The following is a 23,555-nucleotide window of genomic DNA, read 5'->3' on the forward strand; positions in this document are numbered from 1 at the left end:
GCGCCGGGGAAAGGAGCAGAAGGGAGCAGGTGGCGCTCCAGCAGTTCTTCTCCTCCGTGCCCGCCCTCACCGGTGGGATTCCCACCCGGGCTGCCTTGCAAAGCACGCAGGCCGCTTGGGGGCTGAAAGAAACCCCTCTCCCCTCCGGATCCCCGTTCAAGGCAGCTGCCCAGCCCCACAGCTCCGTGGCACTTACGAACTTGTAGACGGTCTTCATGGCAGGGTTGGCCTTGGTCTTCATGGTATTCAAGATGGCCCCACTGCCTTTCTACAGGGGGAAGGAACACGGGGGGGGGGGAAGGTCACAGGGCCACCCAGCTCCAGGACCCACCTGCACAGGGGCGGGTTCCTGCTCTGGAAGCAGGACTCCTCCCCACCGTCACCATCCCTCTGTGGCCCCGGGGGCAAGGCGCTCAGCTCCCTCTGCCCCCCAGCCCCCGGCTGCAACTGCAGGGAGAGGAAGGGGACGGCAGGGCTGGCGGTCCAGTTACCGATCACCCTGGAAGGGGCGGGCAGCACGTACACGAGGCACCACCAGAAAGGGGTGCTGGGCTCTGATGTCTCAGACGGAATAATCCAACAGCCCAGTCAGTGTTTTATTTATTTTCCAGGGCACTGTGGTCTTGGGCTGCATAATGCATTACCTTGATAAATAAAAGTCAGCAGGCACCAAAGATGCAGAGGCCCCCCCCCCGCCACTGCCCCCGCCACCAACTCACACACAGGGCTTGCTCGGGCCCAGCCACCTTTTCACAGCAGCAATTAACTTTGCCCCGTTAATTAACGACTGCCAGAGAGAGGGACGCGGGCCCATCTTATTGCAAATGGCTGCACATGTCAGCGCTGGGTTTGGGTTTCGCCTGACTAATTCATGGCAACCTCTCTCTTCTTGCTGCCCCTGGAACGTTATTTGGCATTCTGTGAGAACCTCCAAGAAGCAAGCCGGATACTTGGGGGGGGGGGACTCCTTTTCTTCCCCGAGCAATCAAGAACGCCTGGCTGTATCTGCAGAAACTCTGCTCGGAAGTCCGGGGGGCGGGGGGGGGGCACTTCCCAACGCCATCAGTGAGCCTCTGCTAATTGTTTCTTTTTCAATTACTATCTTAAGTGTGTGTAAGATGGAGAGGGAAGGATCACTTAACACCAGCTCCTGGGATCCATTCAGGGGCTGCTCGCCATAAATATTTATCACGTGGCACAGCTAATCTGTCCCCATTAAGGGAAGAGCCGTACTCCACAGCCCAAGGGGTGGCCGGCCCCCTGCCCACCCTGCCAGCAAGGAAACGGGGACACCCGACTGTGGGGAGTCCTGGCTGGGCTGGGCCAGTGGAGAGGGGGACCTCGGCCCCAGGGAGCTTGCGGCCGTGGCCCGGGAACAGGGGACACTCACCCGGACCGTCGACAGCCACTGGTGGTACAACTTGTCGCTCCCTGGAAGAAAGGAAACGGCTCGCAGGTGAGAACGGCTGACATCCAGCCCACCCGCCCAGACCTCCAGTCACGGGGCCCCACCACCACGCACACTGGACTTCCACGCAAGAAGCCCCCCAGACTCCCGAGGGGGCTTCTTACCGGCATATTCGCTCATGTTGATCTCTTCCTCAAAGACGTCACTGAAGCCTTCTCCAGAGTTGAGAAGATCGAGGCGGCCGTCGATGAACTTCAGGAGAGAGAAAAGGGAAAGGGCTCCCTTGCGCTCGGCCGTAGGGCTGAAGGAGGGCTCTCCCCCCCACCCCCGGCACTACGGCCCGCTCCCTTCTGCGGCTGAGCGTTTCCAGTGGAGACCCAGGCGAAGGACTTAGACTTTGGTTTGGGAGAAGACTCCCCAAGGCGGGTGAGGCTGGGGGCGGGGGGGATTAATTAACACAGAAAACACCCCGTTCTGACCGCGGCCAGCAGTTGTTCGCGGGGCAGGGCCTGGAACATTTCACAATCCACAAAGGCACCCTGGGGTGGGGGGTGGGGGGAGATCGGCTCATTCCCCAAACCCCAACACACCTGCTTGAAGAGCTGCAGCTGGATGGCGTTCTGCAGGAACTGCCGCATGGTGGCGGAGCGGTGGGAGATGAAGGTCTCCTCGCAGAAGGTGATGGGCTCCTCCTGCAAAGCATCGGCCGTCACACGCCAGGTGCTCAGCGCCCCAGCCAGCTCCCCCGGCCCCCGAGCAGGACACCCGCCCCATCAAGCCAAGGAGAAGCGGCCAGCCCAGGTCCTGCTTCTCCGTGCACAGGAGGCCCTGATGCCCCTGACCTCAGTCTCGCTGGCCAGTGTGGCCCGGCGGCTCACTTCTAACATGAGCGGCAGAGGCTGAGGCCTCCATGGAGCAGCCCCCTCTTGGCGGGTACTCGTGGGCAAAGGAGAGGCCTTCTGCTTGCACTCAGAGGCGCTCTTGCTCATTCGCAAGCCCCAGAGCAGAGGCACGACACAGCCGTTTTCTGAGCCCAGGCTGGACACAAATCAAGCCCTGATCTGCCATCCGTCATCCACACCTTGCCGCTTGCTTTGAATTAACCAGGAATTCCTGCTTCGTCTTTTCAAAAAAGGTCAGACTTTTCTCTCTCTCAGCGGAGCACAAAACTTTTTTGCATCTTTGTAGAGGACACAAAAGGACGAGGCATTAAGGGGGCGCTCCATGCAGAGGGGCTCCCGCGCGTAATTGGAGCCAGCAGCTCCGCTTCCCTCCACACCTCCGAGGCCGCCTCGAAGGGAATCTTTTATTTCACATTCCAGGCCGCAACTTTTGACAGAGTTTGGGAATCTGGGTTGCTGAAGCCCCTCTTCTGCTGAGGGCCAGCGGGGGGGGGGGGAGTCTGTGGGACACCCGGGCCAGGCCAGACCCCCTGGGCTGGGGGGCGGGCGGGGGAGGCACCGCTCACTAGCCACAGCATGTCTGACGGGTCCTACGTGGCCACTCCAAGGAGGGAGGAGGAGGAGATGCCTGCTGGGTCAGACCCCAGGGAGGACGTCCAGCCCAGCCTTCGGCTTCGCTACAGGGGCCAGCCAGAGGCTTCAGCAGGAAGCTGGGCATGAAGGTGGGCCCCCTTCCCAGCAACCAGCACAGAGGGGCCACTAGGGCAGATGGCCGTCGGCTGGAGAGCTGGTCCTGGGCAGCAAGCAGGGTCCCCTGAGCTAAGCAGGGTCCACCCTGGTTGCACAGGAACGGGAGACTAGGAGTGTGAGTTCTGCAAGAGATTCCCCTCCTCAGGGGATGGAGCCGCTGCTCTGGGAAGAGCATCTAGTTCCAGGTTCCCTCCAAGAGAGGCCTGAGAGAGGCTCCTGCCTGCCACCTTGGAGAAGCTGCTGCTGGATGGACCCAGGGTCTGACTCAGCAGATGGCAGCTCCCGATGTCCCTGTGCAGAGAGCAACTCTTCCTCCCTGGATTGGACCAGTCCTCCTTGGAACCTTCCAAGCTAGCAGATGGCACATTTCGTGGCGGTGGGCTCTTTAAGCTAGTTCTGCAGGGTGTGCTCTCTCTCCTTTGAATCTCCCGGCAATCAGTTTCACTGGGTGGCCCCAACTCTAGCATGACGCCAGGGGAGAAGAGCATCTCTCTGCCCACTTTCTCCACACGTGCAGCACTTTATTATAGCACCAGCCATGTCCTGCCTGTCCCCACCGCAACCTAAACGCCTTCAACTGCTGGAGCCTTTCCTCGTGAGGAAGGTGCTCCAGCCCCCGGATCGCCCTGGCTGCCTCCCTCTGCATCAGGACTGGCCCATCATGCTGCTGCTGCTGCTGCTGCTCTTCCGAATCTCTTGCCCTGCCTGTTCACATGTCCCAGGGGTGGCCAGCTGCGGAGGAGGAGGAGGAGGAGGAAGTGGGCTCCTCTCTCCTCCTCCTCCTCCTCCTCCCCAGTGCCCACGCACGGTGGCCAGTCTCCATGGCTACCTCTGCCCTGGTTGCTGGGAGCTGCCGCCATGCCAGGCTCTTGGAAACGCCACCCGCTAATTGCGGCTGGAGCGGGACTGCGGGCCACCCCACCGCACCCCTGGCGGCCAGGCAGCCTCAGAAGCTGGAGATCCAGCGAGGTTAATCAAAAGGTGGCGGTGGAAGGGAGCCAGGGAAAGGTCGCGTTTCTCGGCTCCGGCGGCGTAATGGTCTCCAAGGAAACCTCATTATCCCACGAAAGGCAACGCATTTACGGCGGGTCTCTTCTCCGGACGGGTGTCAAAAGAACAGCCTCCTTCCACAGCAGGAACAATCACACTTGGCTGCAGCAAAGTCTCTCTGAGTCCGGGGTGGGAGTGGGGAGGAGAAGGAAAGAGGGCCAAAGCATGGAGCCAAGACAAAGGAAGAGCCAGCGGTGGGCAGAGAAACCCAGGAGCCCAGCAGGAGGGAGCCACGCGGGGCTGAAGCCTACTGAGAAGCCCCCAAACGTGGGCTGGAGACCGGCCTTCCTGCGGCTGGCCTCTGTGGGGCGGCATCTCTGTGAGCCGCCTGGCGAATGGCACCCCCCAGACGAGGCAAGGCACAGCACCCCCATCCCAGCTATGGCGTCCAGGCTCCTCTGGGTGGGGGGCTTCCCGCCCCGCCCCTCTGCAGAGAGCCTTCTGGAGGGAGCGGGCAGGGCTCCGCCTTCCAGGGCACGGCCCCCAAGGCCAGCCACGGGACCCCCGCCTGCCCGACTGCAGCTTCCTCCCACGCCTCAGCCACGGAAGCCAGGCGGCCTCCGTGAGCCCCACAGCGTGACAGGGAGGGGGCGGGGAGAGGAGAAGCTCCCATCCCCTCTAATTAGATCACATGAGCCGGGAAGCAGCAGCTGGCGCCGCGCACGGCCGTTTACACATCTCCCGGAGTTGTCGTGGAGACAAGCACATGACCGGCGCGGCAGGGAGACTTGGGGCACGAGTCCAAAGGCGCTCCTAACGCGTCCTGACAGAGAGCAGATGGGCGGCTAGTCGGAGGGCCAAGAGGTGCCCGGGCGGCTCCTCTCCAAACCGGGCTGTGCGCAGCCCTCCCCTCCGCCCTGAACCTCGCCGGCCCTGGGCTAAGAGCTGCCATTCCCAGAGAAGCCCAGGACCAGCTCAACCCCCAGAGCACCTCCCCGCAACCACAAAGGCTGGTGTGGGGAGGAAACTTGGCACGCCCTGCCCCATGCCTTGTGGGGCCTGCCCACACCTGCTCGCTGGACTGGCTGCAATCTCGTCTGGCCCCGTCTCCGGGTGCCTCCCTCACACCACCCGTGTGCAGAACAAAATGCATGCAGAAGACGCTCTCTGGGCCACGACACGCAGTGGGGGGATTCCCCTTCCGCCCCAAACACCTGGCCTCTTCCAGGGAGGCTGTAAGGACATCTCCGCCTGGGCCGCTCTCTCTTTGGCCAGCCCGGGGAAAGGCAGCTCTGCGAGAGCGAGCGGAGGAGCGGGGATCTGACCTCCGAGCAGCCAGGCCAGTCCTCCCAGGGTGACTGGAGACCTTTTGGTCCTTTGGTAGCAAGCAAGTCTACACGGACCACTTGGGAAGCTTGTTTGGTTGAAAAGGGGAGTGGCAAGGAGACCCCAACACCGTTCCCAGTGGCCTTCTTCCAAGCCAGACCCTCGGCCAACCAAGCTCAGCACTGACCACTCCGACAAAATGCTCTCCGGGGTTTCAGAGCAAGCTGGGTCTTTCCCAGCCCTCCCTGGAGATGCTGCCCGGGACGGAACCTGGGACCTCTGGCATGCCCAGCCGGGGCTCAGTCCCTGCCCAGGGGGCCCCTGGCCACACACCCACCCAGGCAAAAGCAGCAGCAGCAGCAGCAGCATCTCCAAGGGCCTGATTTCCCACCACGCTGCTGCCGCCGCCACCATGGCACACGTTCCTTACAGGGCTTGGAGGCGTCTTAAGGGTTAACCATCTGGAGCCACAGCCCTGGTAAACACACCGGCTTCCAGTCACCCATCCGTCCCCTCCTTGCCGAAGTCAGACGTGGACCATAATTAAAGGTTTCAGCACATCTACCTGGGAGAGGTATTTTTTGCCTGCTATTCCAGGGAGGAGGCCCTCTCTGTGGAGTGCAGAAGAGCTCATTAATGAGGCTAATTAGGTGTAAAGGGGGAAGGGTCTGGCATCAGCTGCAGCTCAGAGCAGCTCCTCATTAAGTTCTGCCATCTCTACCCCAGCACAGCCGTGATCTGGCTCCTCCGTGACGCTGAGTCGGCTGGCAAATTCACCCGAAGGCCTGGCCAGGCACCTTCCGGGGGGCTCAAGCACCCCAGATGCCAGCAGAGGCTGGGCAAGGGGGCTGCCCTCAACTCCTCAGCAGGCTGCTGCCACCGCCACCCGGGCCGGCCCTCCAGGAAGAAGCCCGCAAGCCCCACAGGCGTGGCATGGGCCGGCCCTCACCAAGGACGCCAGGGGTGCCTTCTCCGCTCCCCGCGGGTAGGGTGGGGAATCTCCAGCAGAAGCTGCAGCCGGGGCTCAGGGCGATGGGGCAGCTCTCAGGAATAGCACCCAGGCCTCCGCAAGGCAGACCCCTCCAGCGGCCGATTAGTGGGGGTAGCCTCACACGCGCCCCCCCCCCGGGTTTCAGAAGGCTTCCGAGTGCAATGGCGCAGAGGAACGCAGGAGCTTCTCTAGGCACTCTCCCGCTGGGCCTCTCCGACACGCTTCCTTTCCACACATCCTGGGCTGGCCCCGTCTCCAGAGGCGTGCAAGTGCCGCTCTAGCCCCGGCTCTCACCAAGGATGGCTGTTTCCTTCAGCACCCATGCGGCCTGGACAGACAGGGAGCCATTTGGCCCCGGCTGGCAGAAAGAGCGTCCACGGAGAGGCCGCTGAGAGCAGAAGGGCCACCCCCCAGGATTGAAACGGGAGGCCAGGAAGGGCCATCTTTGGGCACAGCCCAGACATAACATTTCAAATCCAGAGAGCAAGAAGTCCTCCTTGGAGACCGGCAGCTTGGCTTCATCTTTGCCGCACAGAACTCCAACTGTACACACACACCAAACAGACCCATCTGCTCCATGGGTGGGTCCTTTCCACGGAATAGCTGCGCCTTTCCCAGAACTGGAAGAGGGCCACCCAGAGGATCCTGAGGAGGCTCGGCGGCAGCACCTGGGGCTCTTGACTTTGGAGAAGAGGCGACTGAGGGGAGACATGATCGAGGTGTATACAATTATGCACGGCATAGAGAGAGTGGGCAGAGAGCAATGCCTCTCCCTCTCTCAACACCACTAGAACTAGGGGTCATCCCATGAAACTTAAAGTTGGGGGTTTTAAGACCAGGGCATAATCAATCCAGGGAATTCTCTGCCACGGGACGTGGCGAGGGCCAGCAGCCTAGAGGGCTTCAAGAGACAAATCCACGGGGGACAGGGCTGTCCACGGCTGCTAGTCTGGTGACTACAGGCCCCCTCCAGCCTCAGAGGCAGGATGCCCTTAAGTACCAGTGGCTGGGGAGCAAGGGCGGGGGGGGGGTCGTGCCCTCTCCCCTCCTGCCCCCTGTGGGCTTCCCAGAGGAATCTGGTGGGCCACTGCGGGAGGCGAGACTGGCTGGGCTGCCTTGGGCCTGATCCAGCAGGGCAGTCCTTATGGCCTTGTGTCGTGTCCACTCTGAAGCCCTCTATCTGTAAAAGAAGCCAACCTCGAGTGCTGGGATGATTCCCCTTTTCAAGCCAGGCTGGGAACCTGGGCTCTCCAGGCTGATGGAAGGAAGAAGCCACGCTGCCGTCTTGCTAACTGGCTTCGGGAGAGCTGGAGAGAGTCTTTTCTGACAAGCTGGCCGGCAGCCAAGGTGTCCTGGGGCCCGGAGAGAGACTCCTCCACCTGAGACTTCAGCCTCCAAGCAAAGGCGCCCCCCAAACTCCAGAGGGAAACCTGGTCTCAGGGACGTCCACGGAGGCCACCTTGGCTGCTCCTGCTCCGGGTGGACATGAAGGGCCTTGAACAAGGCCCAGCTGAGTCCACGGAAGAGAGGGCCATGTTGCGTGCCAAGGAGGCAGGGGAAGGTGCTCGGCTGGTGAAAGACCCGGAGAGCCGCTGGAGCCAAGACGAGGCGGAAGGCTCAGGCCAGCCCTGGGACGTTTCCGGAGGAAGCCCACGTAGCAGGCCAGAGGAACCGGGGAGCGACTGGCTCCCTTTGCTTCAAAGATGCCCAAGAAAGCCTGGTCAGGAATGCAGCCGGGGTTTTGCCAGGGAGGTCCAAGTTGCCAGAGGGATGAGAGCGGTTCTGCCTGTCCTTTTGCAGCAGACGCGTGGGACTTTCCAACGAATGAGACCCACTTGGCTGCTTACGAGAAGCCCCAGGTCTGCCAGCCAGAGCCGGACTTCCAATGGCGGCTGAGCGGTGGAGCGGAGTCCGTTGCAAAAGGGCGCCTGGGGCCGCAGGGCCAATTGCCTTCTGCACCCCCCGCTGGGAGGACTTGCGCAAACCTACAAGGGTGTCGCCGCAGGCCTGAGACCCAAAGGCAGCCAGGACTCCTCCTGCTTTACAGGCGGTGGGGGGGGGCACGATTGTGAGAGGCGAGTGGCTAGCACAACGCCGGCCACAGCAGAGGACCTGTTAGCCAACCCACGGCCATCCCACTTGCTGCACTAGGAGACCCCCTTGCGGGTGTGCTGCCAATCCCCTAGAGATCTGGCAAGCACAACAAACGGGTTTGGGGGCTGCCACGGGATTGGGAACAGCGGCACGGCACAGCACGCTGCATGCCCCCCACCTGGATTGGATGGTTCTCTGCCGGGATGGAGCGGGAGGTCATGAAGTGGCCCCTCACAAGACAGACCTCCCTTAAAGGCAACAAGAGCAGGGGCTGCCCGCTTGAAGTGGCATTAGTGTGTGTGTGTGGGGGGGTCACGCTGGGCTTCCGGCGGTTTCTGGTTCAGGCCTCCCCCTTGTGCCTGAAGCATCCCCAGCTCAGCACAGCCTTTTGTGCAGGAAGGTGCCGTGAAGGTGGAGTTTGGGGTAGGAGAGGGATTCCAAACAAGGCAAAGCAGCTGGCAAACCCTGTTCTCCTGCCTGCCACCCACAACCCTGCAGGTGCCTTACTGACCCTGCTTGCCAGAAGATCCAGACGAGCGCTGAGGCCCCCCCAGCCCCCCGTCACCTGGGGACAGGTGGGGGGCCAAGAACCGGACTCGGATGCAGGTGCCCTGGATTCAACAGTGCCCAGAGGCACCCCCAGGTTGCTCTCTCCTAACCCCCGTCCACAAGGAAGGCACTGGATGGCAGCCAAGTCCACGGGATCGTGGCCAGGATGGACAAAGTCTAGGCCTCCTCGGCACAGGGGTGCAAGTGTGGTGAAGCGGCAGAGGCGGGGGCAGAGGCATGCCCACTGCCCACATTCCTGCCTGCTCACTCTCCTTTCTGGCAACGTCCACATACCGTTTATGCAGACCCCCGGGTGGGCATCTCACTCCCGCCGCTCCCTTACAGGAAAGAAAACCACACGGCGTGCACGCTGCGGCACCTGCAGAGTCGTCATCCTTCTTTGGAAGGGGGCTCCGTCCCGTTCCCAAGAAACGCTTTTGGTTGGCTATGGACTCCAAAATCCTTACACGATTCTTGCTGTGATCTTCCGAGCAAATCAGTAAAGAACTCGCTTCAATATGTATATCGTTCATCTAACAATGCAGACTAATTGTATCTCTTTAATAGGAAATATGTTTTTGTTTTTTTTAAAACCCTTCGTCTTTATTACCAACGATGGAGTTCAAAGCAGAGAAACAAACACACGTCTCGACATCAAGGAGGTGTCAGAGCTAAACAAAGGGAGACCAGGTGAGGCTCGCCTGATGCGCTAATTGTATTCCAAAAATCATCCTCCTCGTGGAAGGAAGACAGAAATGGAGCTCCTAATTAGCATAAAGGTGTCTCCTCCGCAGAGCACTTTGGGTGACTGGAGAGAGACGTCTCGGCACCCACTGCAACGCGGAGGAAAGGGCTCCCAGCTGTTCTTGGCATACATCTCTCGTGCGCGGTACATACACGGCTGATTTAAATAGCACGGAAAGTTGCGGTTTACAAAATGCATATTTCAGTCACAGCAGAGATCTGTCTTTGCCAGGCAGCTCGTCACAGAACAAATGGGAACGGAAGCCCGGCAGTCAAGGGAGAAGTTCTCCTTCCCACCCGCCTGACTCAAGGAGGGCAGATCCGGCGAGGGGCACGGGGATGCAGGCGACCCAGGGATGCCTCCCAGACTCCTCCTCCGTTAAGTGGCTGTGAGGGGCCAGAGCCGTCTTGCTGGCAGGGGAGGCCCTTCTCCTCCGGGTGTGCCACACAGTTTGCGGGAGGCTCCATCTTTCCAAGGGTGAGGAACGGAAGGCTTCACCAAGGACCCAGCGCTGCCTTGTCCACGGGGTATCGATTCAACCGTTTGGAGGATGGTGCCAGGTCCTCACATTCTGGCAACGATGCGGAAAGTGCTCCTCTAACCACGTGGCAGTGGCACCGGGGGGCTGGCGCCACTGAGCGCAAGCCGCTTCTGCCTCAGTTTCCCCAGAGAGCTCCAGAGCTGGTGAACCGGGAGGCAGCAATACCTACCTGCCCCTAAGCAGCGGCCTTCTTGCGAGCCAAGACACTGGTCTGTCCAGCTCAGCCTTGCCCACTTGGACGGGCAGCGGCTCTCCAGGGCTCCAGGCAGAGAAGGGTCCAGGGCTGAAGCGAATGGCGGCCTCCAACCCAGCAGCAGGGCACCCCAAACTCAGCCCCGCGCCCCCAAGTGTTTCCCCCCATTTTCACACACGGGACTCCTCCGAAGGGGAAACCTGCCTCTCCCCCCAACGAGAAGGGACTTTTCCCCTGACAGGGAAGACACATAACCAGCAGCGTGCCTTCCACGGAAAGCCATCCAGTGGCCGGCCGCTCTTCCGGCCCATCCCCAGTGCGTCATGAGCAGAGCCTGCCTCGCCAACTTCTCCTGCATGGCAGCTTCTGCAGCGGTGTGTTCGGGCCGCGCTCGCTCTCAATGACAAGTGGAACACAAGCGGGGAGGGAGACAGGCGGCAAGTGCGTCGAAATGCAGAGATAAAATAAAAGAGCAGCAAAAGTCAAGCGTAAAATAAAAGGCAGAGACACCGAAAGTCGGGCAAGGGAGTCACCGTGGAATCATTGATCCACCGAGCACTTCCCCTCCCTCTCCGCCGAGGCTAAAATATTACCCTGCCAGTTCTAAGCATCTAAATCCTTCTCTCGTAATGGGGAGATTTAAAGCAGCTTTTGAATAAAGGCACTTCTTATTTCTTCAGCACCTGCCTAGAAGGCAAACGGGGCCACCCCCCTCCACAAAGGCGGAGGGATCTGGGGAGCATCCGACACCATTAATCAGATGCCACTGCACTTCTCCCAGGCCGTTCCAAGAGCAGAAATATTACCAGGCCCATTTGGGACACTGGATGTTGTGACTCTGGAGTGGATCCTGCAGTCTGCTCACCAAGGCGGCCGCCTGCTTCCTGGTACGCTGCTTCACTCACAGGCGGAGCACAGAGCCGTTTCAGAGGAACGGCCCTCTTAGGACCGATTAGCAGGACCACCAGCAGAATCTGCAGGGACCGAGAGGGGGTCTTGGACTCTGCTCACTCTGCCCCGGCGGCTGAGGGAAGTTGCCCTCCTGGGAAATGTCCCGGGAGGGGCTTCCTCTCAGAGACCTCCCTGGAGGGGAGCAGAGGGCTTCCATTTCCCCCTCCCCACTAGAGAGCATCTGGAGAGGTCGGCTGGCGGGTGCCACTGGGGAGGGTGACTCGGGGCCGGGCCTTCTCGGTGGCTGCCACGGGGCTTTGACAGGAGGTCAACCTGTCCAGGTAAGAGCATCTCCATCTCGGTTTGCTTTTAGGAAAACCTTCAAGACCCTCCTGAACTTAAGAATTCTAAACTGTTAAATTGTTCTCATGCCATGAAATGGTTTTAACTTTTTTAACCTGTGGAATTGTTTCAACTCGGCTTTATATTTGTTGCTTTAAATTGTATACACCATCTAGAAGCGCACATATCAGGCGCAGCATATAAACAGAACTCACTAAATAAAACCAAACAGAGGCCCGTCAGTCAACGACTGAGGTGCACAACCCTACCGACTGGCAAATTCTGCCTCAGGTTTATTCCGACTTCTCGCTCGACCCACTCCAGGGCATCGGAGGGAGGAGCCATCGCCTCTTGAAGAAGGGATCCGACCGACACCAATCAGCTGAGCTGCTGCAGGCCCCGATTCCGGTTCCAGCTTGACCGGGCACCCCGAAGCCTGCCCCCACTGGGAATGGTCTTGCACGGCCCCTGGAAAGATGCCCCAAGCGTGGCCCTCCACAGCAAGCACTCCAAGCCGCCTGGCATTCAGAGCCGCCTCTGCTCCCATGGACGCCCAGTCCGGGGGAGCCGGAGGCCTCTCCCACAGCTGCTGCCCAGGCAGGCGCTTGGGCAGGCAAGGGCGCCGCGGAGGACGTGGCAAGCCCCCACCAGCAGGGCCTCCCGAGGCCCCTCCCAGCCGGCTCCGCCAAGCCACACCGCACCTTCTACATGCCAGAGTTTAAATAGAAACGTCAGTGAGCAGAACTCATTATACAAATGGCGATAGGTTGCTGTACCAAATCTGGGGCCTATTCAAATTCAAAGACACAAATGCTGTCGCAGCATGAAGGGAAAGCCTTCCTCACCTCGAAGAACCAATGGGCATTCCAAGGACTCTCCGGTCTTGGTTCCACTACCTGGACCTGCTTTCCCCGAAGGCAGCAGCAAACTCCCAGCATCAAGCATCTTCAGCTACTACGTGGGGTCGGCTTCCCACTGTCCACCAGGCCCACGGGTCTCTCTGGCCAGCCTCCTGCCCCACGAGGTTACTCTTGGGCAGCCGCAGAGCAGCCTTTGGCAACATCTACCTGCTTATGAACCTCGCCCTCCTTTCGCTGGCGAATGGCCCCGAGGCAGCTCCCAACAAGGAGACACAAGGAAGACGACACGGAAGCCATTATAACCACACACACACAATGAAATAGCAAAAGCAGCAGGGAAAGGGATAAACATGCCAGAACAGCAGAGGAAAGCCGTGGAGCAGAGACCATGGAAAGACCCCGCCTGCCTTGAGGAGCCCAAGAGGACCGTGTGGCCTTCACCTGGCACTGGGCAAGAGAGATCCAGGGCAGCGGGGCCACTGCAGAACAAGCCTCCACCCTCTGCCCCCGAGTGGACTAACATCTCCCGCCAGCCTGCTGGAGGGAGCCAGATTGCACTGGGCAGCCAGAACCTTCCCAGGAAGAGATGCTGAGCTGCTCAGGAGTTCTAGCAGCAGCTGCGGCCGACGCCATGTCCGCTTCACCTGCAGAACCGCCCCCCCACCCCGCAAAGTAATGCTGCAGGACAACTAAAAACAAACATCCCATCCCGCTCTTGGCCCTCAGCTAATTAGCAATTAAATTTGTCAAGGAAAAAGCATCAGTGTGTATGGGAGTGGAGAGGGCCATCCACTCCCATGCTCAGAGATGTTGCCTTTCATCTCAACTGGAGAAGATTTCCAGCTGGATTCAAACTCAAGAAAACTCAGAGCTGTAGGAGGGTCCGCCATAAAGCAGACACTGAAGCACTGCTCTTCCTCACCTGCGTAGAGTTAAATCAGTAAGGGGGGGGGAGAACATGAAAATCGGCCACCATTTAGTTCACAATATTACTGAGGTTGATGTTTGCACCGCTTATCTTCAGTGTCAGTTCAACTTCTGGGTTGCCCCTACATATAAACCGCAAATTTAATTTTATTTTAAATGATAGTACCTTCACTGGAGAAGTCAAACTTGATTTCGTTTTTAAAAAAGGAAGACCCGACTGAGTGACCAGTTGCTTGCTTCATGGGAGAAGGGTCAGGATTTCTGAATAAAGCCCATCCCAGCATAGTCGGGAACAGAGACACATGGGCACAACTCTAAGAAAAACTGGCTCATTGGTTGCAGCCATTCTAAAATTTCCGCCCAACTGTGGAAACAAGGGCGGCTTATCTGTTTTTCCTTCCAATCTTACTACGCTAATGCAACCTCAGCAAACACCAATTAAAGAGACGCCTTTCCTGCGTCTTTCTCCTGTCCCTCCGGCCTTTGCTACCACGACCATCAGATTCTCCCAAACTGGGCTCAGACCAATTATGCCAATAAGGAAGAAAAGATGGGGATTCAGGCTCTCTCTCTCTCCTCCTCCTCCTCCTCCTCCTCCTCGCACCCTCCCACCCAGAGCTTGGCAAAGAATGAAAGGTTTGTTACCTTGACAACCCGGGCTGCTAAATTTGAAGTGATCTAGGCCGGGCCTTAAAAAAGGACAAGGGGAGGAAGGTTGGTGCTTTCGTCCTCTCTACAGGCGAGAAAGCTCTGCTGAAAGGGCAGGGCGTGCCGGGGGCCATCTGAAGCCCCTCTGCTCCAAAGTCCTTCCTACAGGCAGCTCACTGGCCCGAAAGCTCAAGAGCAGCCGTGGCCCCTCGCACCAGCTGAAGTGCCGTGAAGTCACGGAATGTTCACAAACATCCACTGCTCTCAGAGGGGAGGTGTCAGGGGAACAAAGCATCAACAAACCACGGAGGGAAGGCAAAAAGCCAGTTAGGAAAAGCCTCAGAGGGGGGCTAGGGAGAAGGAGAGTTGGGGAGCTGGGGGAGAGGGCAAAATGGTGGCTTGTTTGGGGGAAGTGGTGGCAGGGACCTAACCAAAGACTCATGAGGAGGCAGGGTTTGGGGGGCCCAGGAGAATGGGAGGCCTCTTCACAAGGACCGAGGGAGCGGAGGGTCTCTGTGCAGCCGGGCAGGCTGGAGCAGGGCCGGGGCACTGGAACGTCCTAGTCCAACCTTTGGCTTCCTATTCATTCACTTCACGACCGGAGCCCAAACTGCAGAGACGGGCTCGTTATTCTAGGAATCATTGAGAAGGTGACGCTTAGCTCTGGACAGAAGGAAGAAGCCCCTTCTGCGGCAGCAAGCCAGGAGCGGAGCTGCCTCTGGCCACGAGGTGGCAATCTAGGAAAGAGCATCCCACCACTTCGGCTTCTGCGGGAGAAACTTTAAAGTTGCTCTCTCCTTCGCTCTCTCCTTCCACCATCACCAGTGCTCAATATGGCTATAAATATTTAAACGCCACAATATTAAGCAATTAAAATGACTATTTACGGGGAAGAATTGGTTGAAAGAGCTTTTTAACCTTTAGCATTTCACCGTTTAAGAAGCGAAATGCGCAGTCGTATTTACAGAGTGGCATTTGCTCAATTTCCCTACGACGGCCAGAACAACGGCCGCTTAATTTGATGAACGCGGGGCCCAGATCTGGGGCTTTACCGACCGACGGAGAGATCATGTCTCTGCCTCCTCGGAGAGCCGCGCCGCCAAGAGGGAACGGGGCTCCGGCACTGGCCTCGATGGGTTGCTTCCTGCCACAAACCCTCGGCCCCACACCACCACCACACCCCTTTCCCAACAAGGGGGCTTCTGAGCATGCCCTTCCTTCAAGGCACTGCAAGGCATCTGATTTGGAGAGGTAGGACTTTTGGCAGAGAGCAGCGAGATCTGGAAAGGAGATGTTGGCGTTTCTCCCCACAAGCGAAAACGCAGCCCAAGAAGGATTCCTCAGAAGGTGGACAACGCCGGGGGGGTCATCGGATCCATCCCTCAGGAGACCGCCCACCTCCTCAACCCTAACCAGCGAGGGCTCCGGAGAGAGGCCGGCCCGTTGGTCCGGCTCAATGCAAAGCGCTCCCTTCCGATCCTTCCATGCCCCCCAAGTGGGATGGGTGCCCACAACACACCCGCAAGTTGCCAGGCAACCAGCAGCACCGAGGCAAGAGGCTGACTCCTGCCTGCCACGGATCAGGCAGGCTTAGGAGTTGGGGAGCTGCAGGGCCTCTAAAGCCCTGATTTACATGGCTGGGAATTAAGGCTCAGCTGGGACCTGAGAGGCCTCCTGCTCACACCTGACACTTTAATGAGCCGGAGAAAGAGGCGCGCACAGATCCATCTGCTCTGACATTCTGGAAGACTTGGTGGGTGGATTTTCCTCCGGCATCCCAGGGACAACTGACAGAGTCCTGCTGACTCAACAGCGTTTTTAGATGGACCGTTAAAGGGGGATGCCCAGAGCACCACGGCCCGGGACGAAAGGTGGCCTCCTGTTCGGGAACACACAGACTCCCTTGCGGGCTGGCAGAGAGTCGCAGGCGAAGTCCAAGTCCTCTCTCCTCCTCCAACACAGGACGGGCCCCGTGGGCTGGTTTGCTCTCTCCGGATCCCACCAGAGCCTTTGGCTGATCACTCGCAGGCCCACCCCAAAGGACGACTCTCCACTGGACGTGCCTCTGCTCTGCTCTCCCGCAGGGCCAAAAGGCACCAGCCCCGCTCCTGCCCCCCCCCCCCCCGGACAGCGGCAGGCAACTTACGGGTTCGATCTTCAGGGCGCTTCGGTAGCTTCCAAAGAAGGCCGCCTGGGCCTTCAGGAACGCTCTGGCCACACCGTCCCCAGTGGCCATGGAGACCTTCTTCAGCCGGCTCTTCAGCGCGGAGACCTGGAGCAACAACAAGCAGCAGCAGAGTTTGCCCATCAGGGACCAGCCTGGGAGACACACACGAAGGAGGTGTCCAAAGGACTTGTGTTGTGGCGGAGGCAGCGGCGGCAGCAGCGGGGAGGGCCACAGGGAGGCGGGAGGCAGGCCCCGGGCAGCTGCCCCCCCAGAAGGCTCCTTGAGCGCCACTTCACCGGGCTCTGGACCCCGAAGGGAAGATTAGGGCTCGTGTGGTGGCAGAGTACAGCAGAGCATGGCCCGAAGACCGAGTCTGAACTAAGCCAGCTCCCCAGCTGGAGCACCTCTGGGAATCGGATGGGCGTCCCTCGGAACTCCTTGGGGGCAAGTCAAGAGACTGGCTGGCCACCTCTCCCCATATCTCTGCCCCCCGTTAAGATCAAGGATCCTGCTCCACAAAGCTAACACATCATCAGCTAGAAGCAGGGCCTGGACGGTGGCAGCCCCTCAAGCCCCAACAGGATGACCCCCAGGGAGGGAGCCACTTCTTCTGATGGGGCTCAGGGGCCCTTGGGTGGGAGTGGCCACCTGGGAAACACCCACCCCAAAGCGCTGAGCCGTAGCCCAGCATCTGCCTTCACTTCTCTTCAAAGGGGGCTTCAGTCCTGATTTGTGGGGCTACAGCTTCCCCTCTGCTAGTTTACGCTTTGATCCAAACGGCAACATTCCTGTTTTCATGCCAAGCGCTTTGTGAGCTGCACTTGGAGAGCGGAGCCGAAAGCCCACCCAACAGGGCTGCCCAACCGGTGGCTCTCCCCGTGTTGGGGAGGATGGGGGTTGTGGCTCAGCAACATCGGGAGGACCTCCGGTTGGGCAGCCCTGGCCCTAAACGTGCACACGCCATGAAGCACCCCAGCAGCTTCCCCTTGGCTTGGGAGGAAGGAGGGCCCACGCTGGCCTAGCCCGAGCAGCAGCGGCTCAGGGTCCCACTGCTCCCTCCAACAGGGATCCCCAGGTGTCGCTCACTCAAACGCCCAGCATCCCCCCGCTGCAGTGGCCTTTGGCTGGGGATTCTGGGAGTCGTCGTCCACAACCTCTGGGAACCCCTGTTGGAGGGGACACCGCAGGGTTCCGTTTTGCTCTTGAGCAGACTTCCTCGAAGGGGAGGGGGAAACGGGCCAAAATATACCTTGTCGCCAATTCCATGCACAGAGAAATGGGGAGCTAGTGAAGCGTGCGCGCGCTCTCTCTCTCTCACACACACAGAGTGGGAATGACATAACGTGTATCAAATGCAATGAAGTCTTCTGAGCCAGCATCTCCACTTACGTCGGGTGAATCCCCGAGAAGAGCAGCCCGTGCAAGTGGGGTGGGGAATCGGCCACAGCCCACCAAAAAAGCCCCTGCCCAGGGAGACCAACCGCCTTCCGGGCTGGCTGGCTGGCTGCTGCCACCTGTGCACCAGATTATGCCTCACTTAACCTTCACAGCCCTTTCCCTTTCATATCCTGGAGGTGTTTAATTGCCTCCGATTCACAGAGCTGCACTTCAGGTGAGCACACAGACCTCACCGTCTCATTACCATTTACACAAAGAAGGACTCCACGGTGGTAACCGCGCAAATTCTAACTCGCACACCCCTTCCTGTGCTGACACATGCTCACTCCCCAAAAAGCACTCGCCTTGGGGTGCCTAGGGGCACTCTGGGGGCTCCCCTTCGCTCGTTAGGACTCGCGACATGCCAGGCAATGTAGGCTGGCAAGTGGGTTCTGAGGCCTCTTGGATACCTGTGCCGTGCCACTGAGTCGGGAGGTTATCCTGCCCAGAACGAGCCAGAAATGCCCCCCACCTTGGAGCTTCCATGTACACCTTGCCACGCCCCCCTGGGACTCAGCCTCTTCATCTGCCTGCCCCTCACCAGTGGCCACCGCACCCTGGTTGTCGTCTTCGCCACCATCTTTGCCGCCTTCCAGAAAGGAGTCAATTTCTTCTCCGTCAACTCGGCAGCCGTGCCAAGAACCACCCCACTGTTAAGTCAGAAAAGGTGCTGGGTCTTCTCTGGCTTCAGCCTTCCATGGCTTCTAAGACAGTCGCTGAAGAGACAAGATGCTCCTGCCCTTGCCTTCTGCTCATCAAAACCAGGGATGCCCATCTGAACAGAAAGTGTCCCCAAGCTCCACTGGAAGGCAGACTGACAGCAAACCATTGCCTGTATAAGGACCCCGGCTCTGGCCGGGGGGTGGCTGGGGTGTGTGTGTGGCTCAGCCATGATTCCAGATACGTCAAGCAAACCTCAGGGCTCCATTCGGTCACCAATGCTTTTTAACATCTACGTGAAGTTATCCATATACTGATGACACCTGCATCTATTTCTCCTTGTCATCAATATCAGGAAATGGTGTTATCCCTTTAAATGCCTGCCTACAGAGATAATAAATTGAAGCTGGATCCAAACAAGATGGAGATGCTCTTGGACCCAGGTTTCTCCCTGGTGCCTCAGGTTAAGGCTGTGGCCAGGAGCACTTTAGCTGAGACGGATTTGACAACTCTGCTTGTTCTTTGAGAATGACCTGAAAACAGTGGTGCACCAGCTGGTTACCTCCAGGCTGGACTACTGCAATGCGCTCTATGTAGGGCTGCCTTTTTAAGCAGTTCAGTTCGCTCAAAATGCGGCTGCCAGATTGTTCTCTGGGGTGTGCTGGAAACACCACATTATGCCTGTTCTTAAACAGTTCCTCTGGCTGCGAATATGTTTCCGAGCAAAGTACTAAGTGCTGGTTATTACCATTCAAGCCTTGGACGGCTTAGGTCCGCGTTACCAGAGAGAGTGCCTTTCTCTACAAGATCCCCACCACTCATTCAGATCATCAAGAGCAGTCTGTCTTCGGGTGCCACCAGTTCATCTTGGGATCGGGCCTTCTCAGCTGTCGCCTCTAAGTTGTAGGATAGGATAGACAAGAGGCTTCAGGGGCTGAAGCACAGCATGGCACGCCCAGCTGTGTGTGAACTGGCTCACGGCTCTGGAGTGGGAGAAGGGCACACTGTACATGCTCAGAGGCACGGCTGCCTTGGCTGCTCCTTGGCATGCTGGAGCCGCTCTTGGCTCAAAGTCAGCCCGGGTCGGAGGAGCCGGCTGCTGCACAGAGACCCTCTCCCGCTCTCTCTCCTCTCTCCGCCCCATCCACCAACAAGCCAGAGGCAGGCGCACAACGCTCAGCGGCTCTGCGTGAGAGATGGCAGCATATTTTCCTGACTCGGACAGTAGCTGTTTCTTCTCCAGGCAGGCACAGAAACGCACAGCCAATCCTGGCAGGGTTTTCAAAAGGAGATTTTTATACTCTTGGCAGCTCAGGATTAAAAGGTCAGATTTAAGCTATCACCATGTTTCGAAATGCAATCTGTTCAGCAGAGGTGCGAGTGGAAATTCTTTTAATTAGGTCCAAGGCTTTCTAGTTGTCAACATGAATAAAACAAGAAAGAACACATTCACTTGCAAAACACAATGCGGGGAGGGGGCAGGGCTTTAAATGCAAGTTACCTTTACCCAAAAGGGGTGGGGTGGGGGCGGGGAGCTACAGTCAAGAAAATGCAAGCTCCGCGCTCGTGCGATCCACTCGACGGGTTTGAATGCTCACGACGTGTGCAAGAAGCAAATACTCCTCCGGTGTCTGATTTCCTGCTCAGGAGGACGTGCCAACCAACGAGAAGAGAGAGGATGCCTCGCTGACGGCATCCAATAATCACCAGCCAATTAGCCTGTTCACAAGGTTTGAGGCCTGCGTCACATTCTGAGGTGCTGAAACCGTGCCGTCCTCAAGCCCCGGCGATTGGTGGAGCGTTTCTCCAACTCCGTGCCGCTCTTGCGCCGAAAACTCAGCCTCCAAAAGGAGATCTCTGCCATTTCTAACGTGACTGACCTCATCCACCTCTGGAGGAGACCTGGCAGTTGAGCGGGCTGGAACTCCCCACCACCACCACCACCCCGCAGAAAGCCCACAAAGCAACAGCTGGAGGGGGCTGCCACCTCTGTCTGGGCCACGCGGACGGAGTGAGGGCGGGAGCTCCAACCCGCCTCCGTTGCCCAACCTCAAGGCTTGTCCTGTCCTCAATTGCAAACACGCCGCTTTGAGCCCGGAGAGCGCAAGCCGGCCTTGCTGTGAGTAGTCCTGCTTGGTGCAGAAGGCGGCTCTTGGAAGAACCCAGCACAGCACACAACCCAGCCGGCGGATTCCCACGAGGCGTCAGTGGGAGGCTGCACGACGACCCTCCGGCCCAAGGAAAGAGCTGGGGGTGACGAGGAGATCACCCGGAGACGGCTTCAAGAGTGCGACGCCCCATTCCGGATACGTTGCAAGGACAAGGCTCAGGCCCAGGGCAGGGCCTGCGGGGACAGCTGCCCCACGGGCAAGGGAAGCAGCCGCCTCAGAAGCGCGAAGCTCAGGAGAAGGAGGAGAAGGAGAAGGAGAAGGAGAGCAGCGGTGCCACTGGCTCATGGATTGATTGATCTATCAAGTTTGTGCACCGCCCCAAACTTCCGCCTCATTTCCAAAGAGCTATCCTCTGCCCCAGCCCCACCCCGAGGCTTCAGGCAGCTAGGGGGTGATGCGCCACTGCACTGGAAGGCGCCAGCAGGTGTCCCCCCGGAAGCAGGCAGAGAGCAGCTCCTCACAGCCCTCCGGGCAGAAGCCCAGCCTGAAGGCAGGAAGAGGCTGCAGCCCAAGGGTGGAGCCCTGGCTGAAGGGCCTGGAAGCCGCTGGGCGGGGGGGGGGAGGCCCCCGCCCAGAATCCTGAGCCAGACAGGCCAGGCCAGGGGGTCCTGGCGATTAGCTGGGCAGGGCCGGCTGCCTCTTCAAGGGGCTCGGCATCTCTACGGAAGCGCTGCCTGCCTGGCCTCTTCCTCGTGCACAGCTTTCAACAGATCTCCGCCGCTTCCATGTGAGAGAGGCCCAGAGGGACACCGCTTTGCCAGAACTGCATGCTCCCCGGGGGGAAGCAGTGTGGAAGATCAACTCTAAACATATCCCTGCAGCCAGGAACTGTGTGATCCACGCAGAGCTCCAAACACGCGGAGCATGAAAAGGCTCGGCAGAAACTCCCTGCAAGCAGCAAGGAGAACACACCTGCTCTCTAGCGGCCAGCGCCATAATGGGGAAGAGTCGGAAGCAAAGGAGAACTTTGCTTTCTTCTCTGGGTACCTGGAGCAGAACCAGGGGGAGAGGACGGGCCGGGAGACATGAAGGGCTGGACGGAGACGGACGCAAGCGAGGGCTTTGATCCAGACAGCTCGGCACTCAGCTGGGTTGACGGGACAGCTTATGGGGGAAAGAGGAGAAGAAAAACCCCACACGGTGCACAGTTGTGTTACAAGCCCAGCCGGTCCCCTGGACGTGCTGGCAGCCCCTCTTCCGTGACCCTCCAAGCACCCTTCCCAATGGCCGGGGGCGAGCCTGGAAGCAGCCCCACGGAAAACGGAATCAAGCCGTTTCAACTAGGCCAGCGCTGCTCTCTCCTCCTCCAAAAGGAAACCGCGGACGGACGGACGGAAGTCTCTTAAAATTTATGGCTTTCCAAAGCTTTCCGTTGGGGGTTTATCTGGCGAGGTATCTTCTGATGTTCCCCTCCACTCGCGCAACGGCTGCCTTTCATGCAGGCCCATAAAACCCGAGAGGACACTGGCGTGTTGGCCAATCATCTCCCCCGTGCGTGGAGCCCAGGGCCAGCCCCTCCTCCTCCCAGAACGCCACCATGTCTGGCCACGTGCTCTGGGTGAGGAAGGGAGGGCACAGCAAGCCCCTTCGCCATACACAAGCGGGCTGGAGAAGTGCACCCGCTCACTCGGCGGAAGGGCGCCATGGACTGGAAGGCCGCGGGGAAACCGGGGGCCTGCCTCGCCCGGGGGGCCACACCTGCTCGCTCGCGCCCAGCAGACCAGCTCTCCGTCCCAAGGGGCCCCCCAGCCCTGCCCAGCCACGGAGCTCGCTGCAGGCCACTCTTCGCGTCCCAATGAACTCCACGGTTGGGAGGGGGGAGAAGAGGAGGGAAGGGTTTCCAAGGCCTCAAATGCAGCAGTGAGAGCAGGCGGGGGAGAGGGGTCAAGAGCATGAGCTAGGAGCCCAAACGCAGCCCTGCCCGGACCAGCCACTCTCAGCCCCTCGTGTGGGGACGGTCCTCAGCGGCCTCCCCTCATGGAGAGCGCTGGGGGGGGGGGGGAGGAAGGGGGGCTGGGTCAGTCCTCAGCGGCACTGAAGCCCCCACCCCGACTCATGAGCCACGTGCTGAGCGGGGAAGTCCTGCCAGACCCTGCGAGCCGGCCGCTCCTTCCACCCCGGCCCAGGGGGGCAGCAGCAGGCCAGCCAGGGCAACCAAGAGCCCTCTCTGGAAACTGCAGCCCAGCTCTGCCAGGGCGGGAGGACAGCGGCAAGCTGCTGGGCCGTGGCATCGCATCTTCAGAGGGGCACCCGCCTGCTGCCTGAGCAGATAGAAGGATCACCGTCGCCCTGGAGGAGGGGAAACGGAGCGGGAGGGGGCTCGGGCCGGACACGGGGGCACACGGCAATACCCACCACGTCACTGGGGAGGCTCTGCAGGTCATCAAAAGGCGTTTCCAGCGTGTTGGAGTCCACGTTCAGGATGACCACATCTTCTAGGGCCATACTTCTCACTTTCTGGAAATGACAGTCAGAAGGAAAGGGACCCGTTATCTCTGCCGCCTCAACCATGCCGCGCATTCTAGTCCGCCTCGATCTCCTGCAGCCCAGCGCGGACTGCGCCTCTCCCTCCGGCCACTCTCTCAAACGGCCCACCCGCTAGGATGCAACCCGCCGCTCGGCTCCAGCAGCTCCTCGGCTTCCGGTTCTGCTCATTTTTCCCGGGGACCGAGGGGCTGCCGTGGACTTGTGTGTCCCGCTTGATCTTGCAAGCACTCCCCCCGCCCCCGCCCCCTCTTCCTCACCTTTTGCCCCCCTTGGACTATTTCCTTCCGTTTTGCTCCTTTCCTTTCCCGCCTCCCTGGCTGAACACAGAAGCCTAGACTAGTCCACAAGCCTTCAGCCTTGAAAAGGAGATTCTGCCCCCAAGAACTGAGCAGCGGCTTCTTCGGACATGGACGGGGCCTCCTTCCCTTCCCGCCTGCGTGGCACATCTCGGATGGACCCACACGGAGCTCGGGAGC

General features: G+C 59.4%; 1 protein-coding gene across 1 annotated transcript in view; it reads right to left on the bottom strand.

Annotated features, from left to right (window-relative positions):
- DENND1A (DENN domain containing 1A) overlaps window positions 1-23,555 on the bottom strand; it is a 172,045-nt gene that overhangs the window by 31,245 nt on the left and 117,245 nt on the right. The window contains 6 exon segments of the mRNA XM_053282016.1: window positions 197-268; window positions 1,391-1,431; window positions 1,573-1,660; window positions 1,999-2,100; window positions 16,304-16,429; window positions 22,948-23,049. Of these exon segments, the coding sequence (XP_053137991.1) occupies window positions 197-268; window positions 1,391-1,431; window positions 1,573-1,660; window positions 1,999-2,100; window positions 16,304-16,429; window positions 22,948-23,049 (531 nt within the window).

The sequence above is a fragment of the Hemicordylus capensis genome, chromosome 17, assembly GCF_027244095.1.
Source record: "Hemicordylus capensis ecotype Gifberg chromosome 17, rHemCap1.1.pri, whole genome shotgun sequence".
Classification (NCBI taxonomy): Eukaryota; Metazoa; Chordata; class Lepidosauria; order Squamata; family Cordylidae; genus Hemicordylus; species Hemicordylus capensis.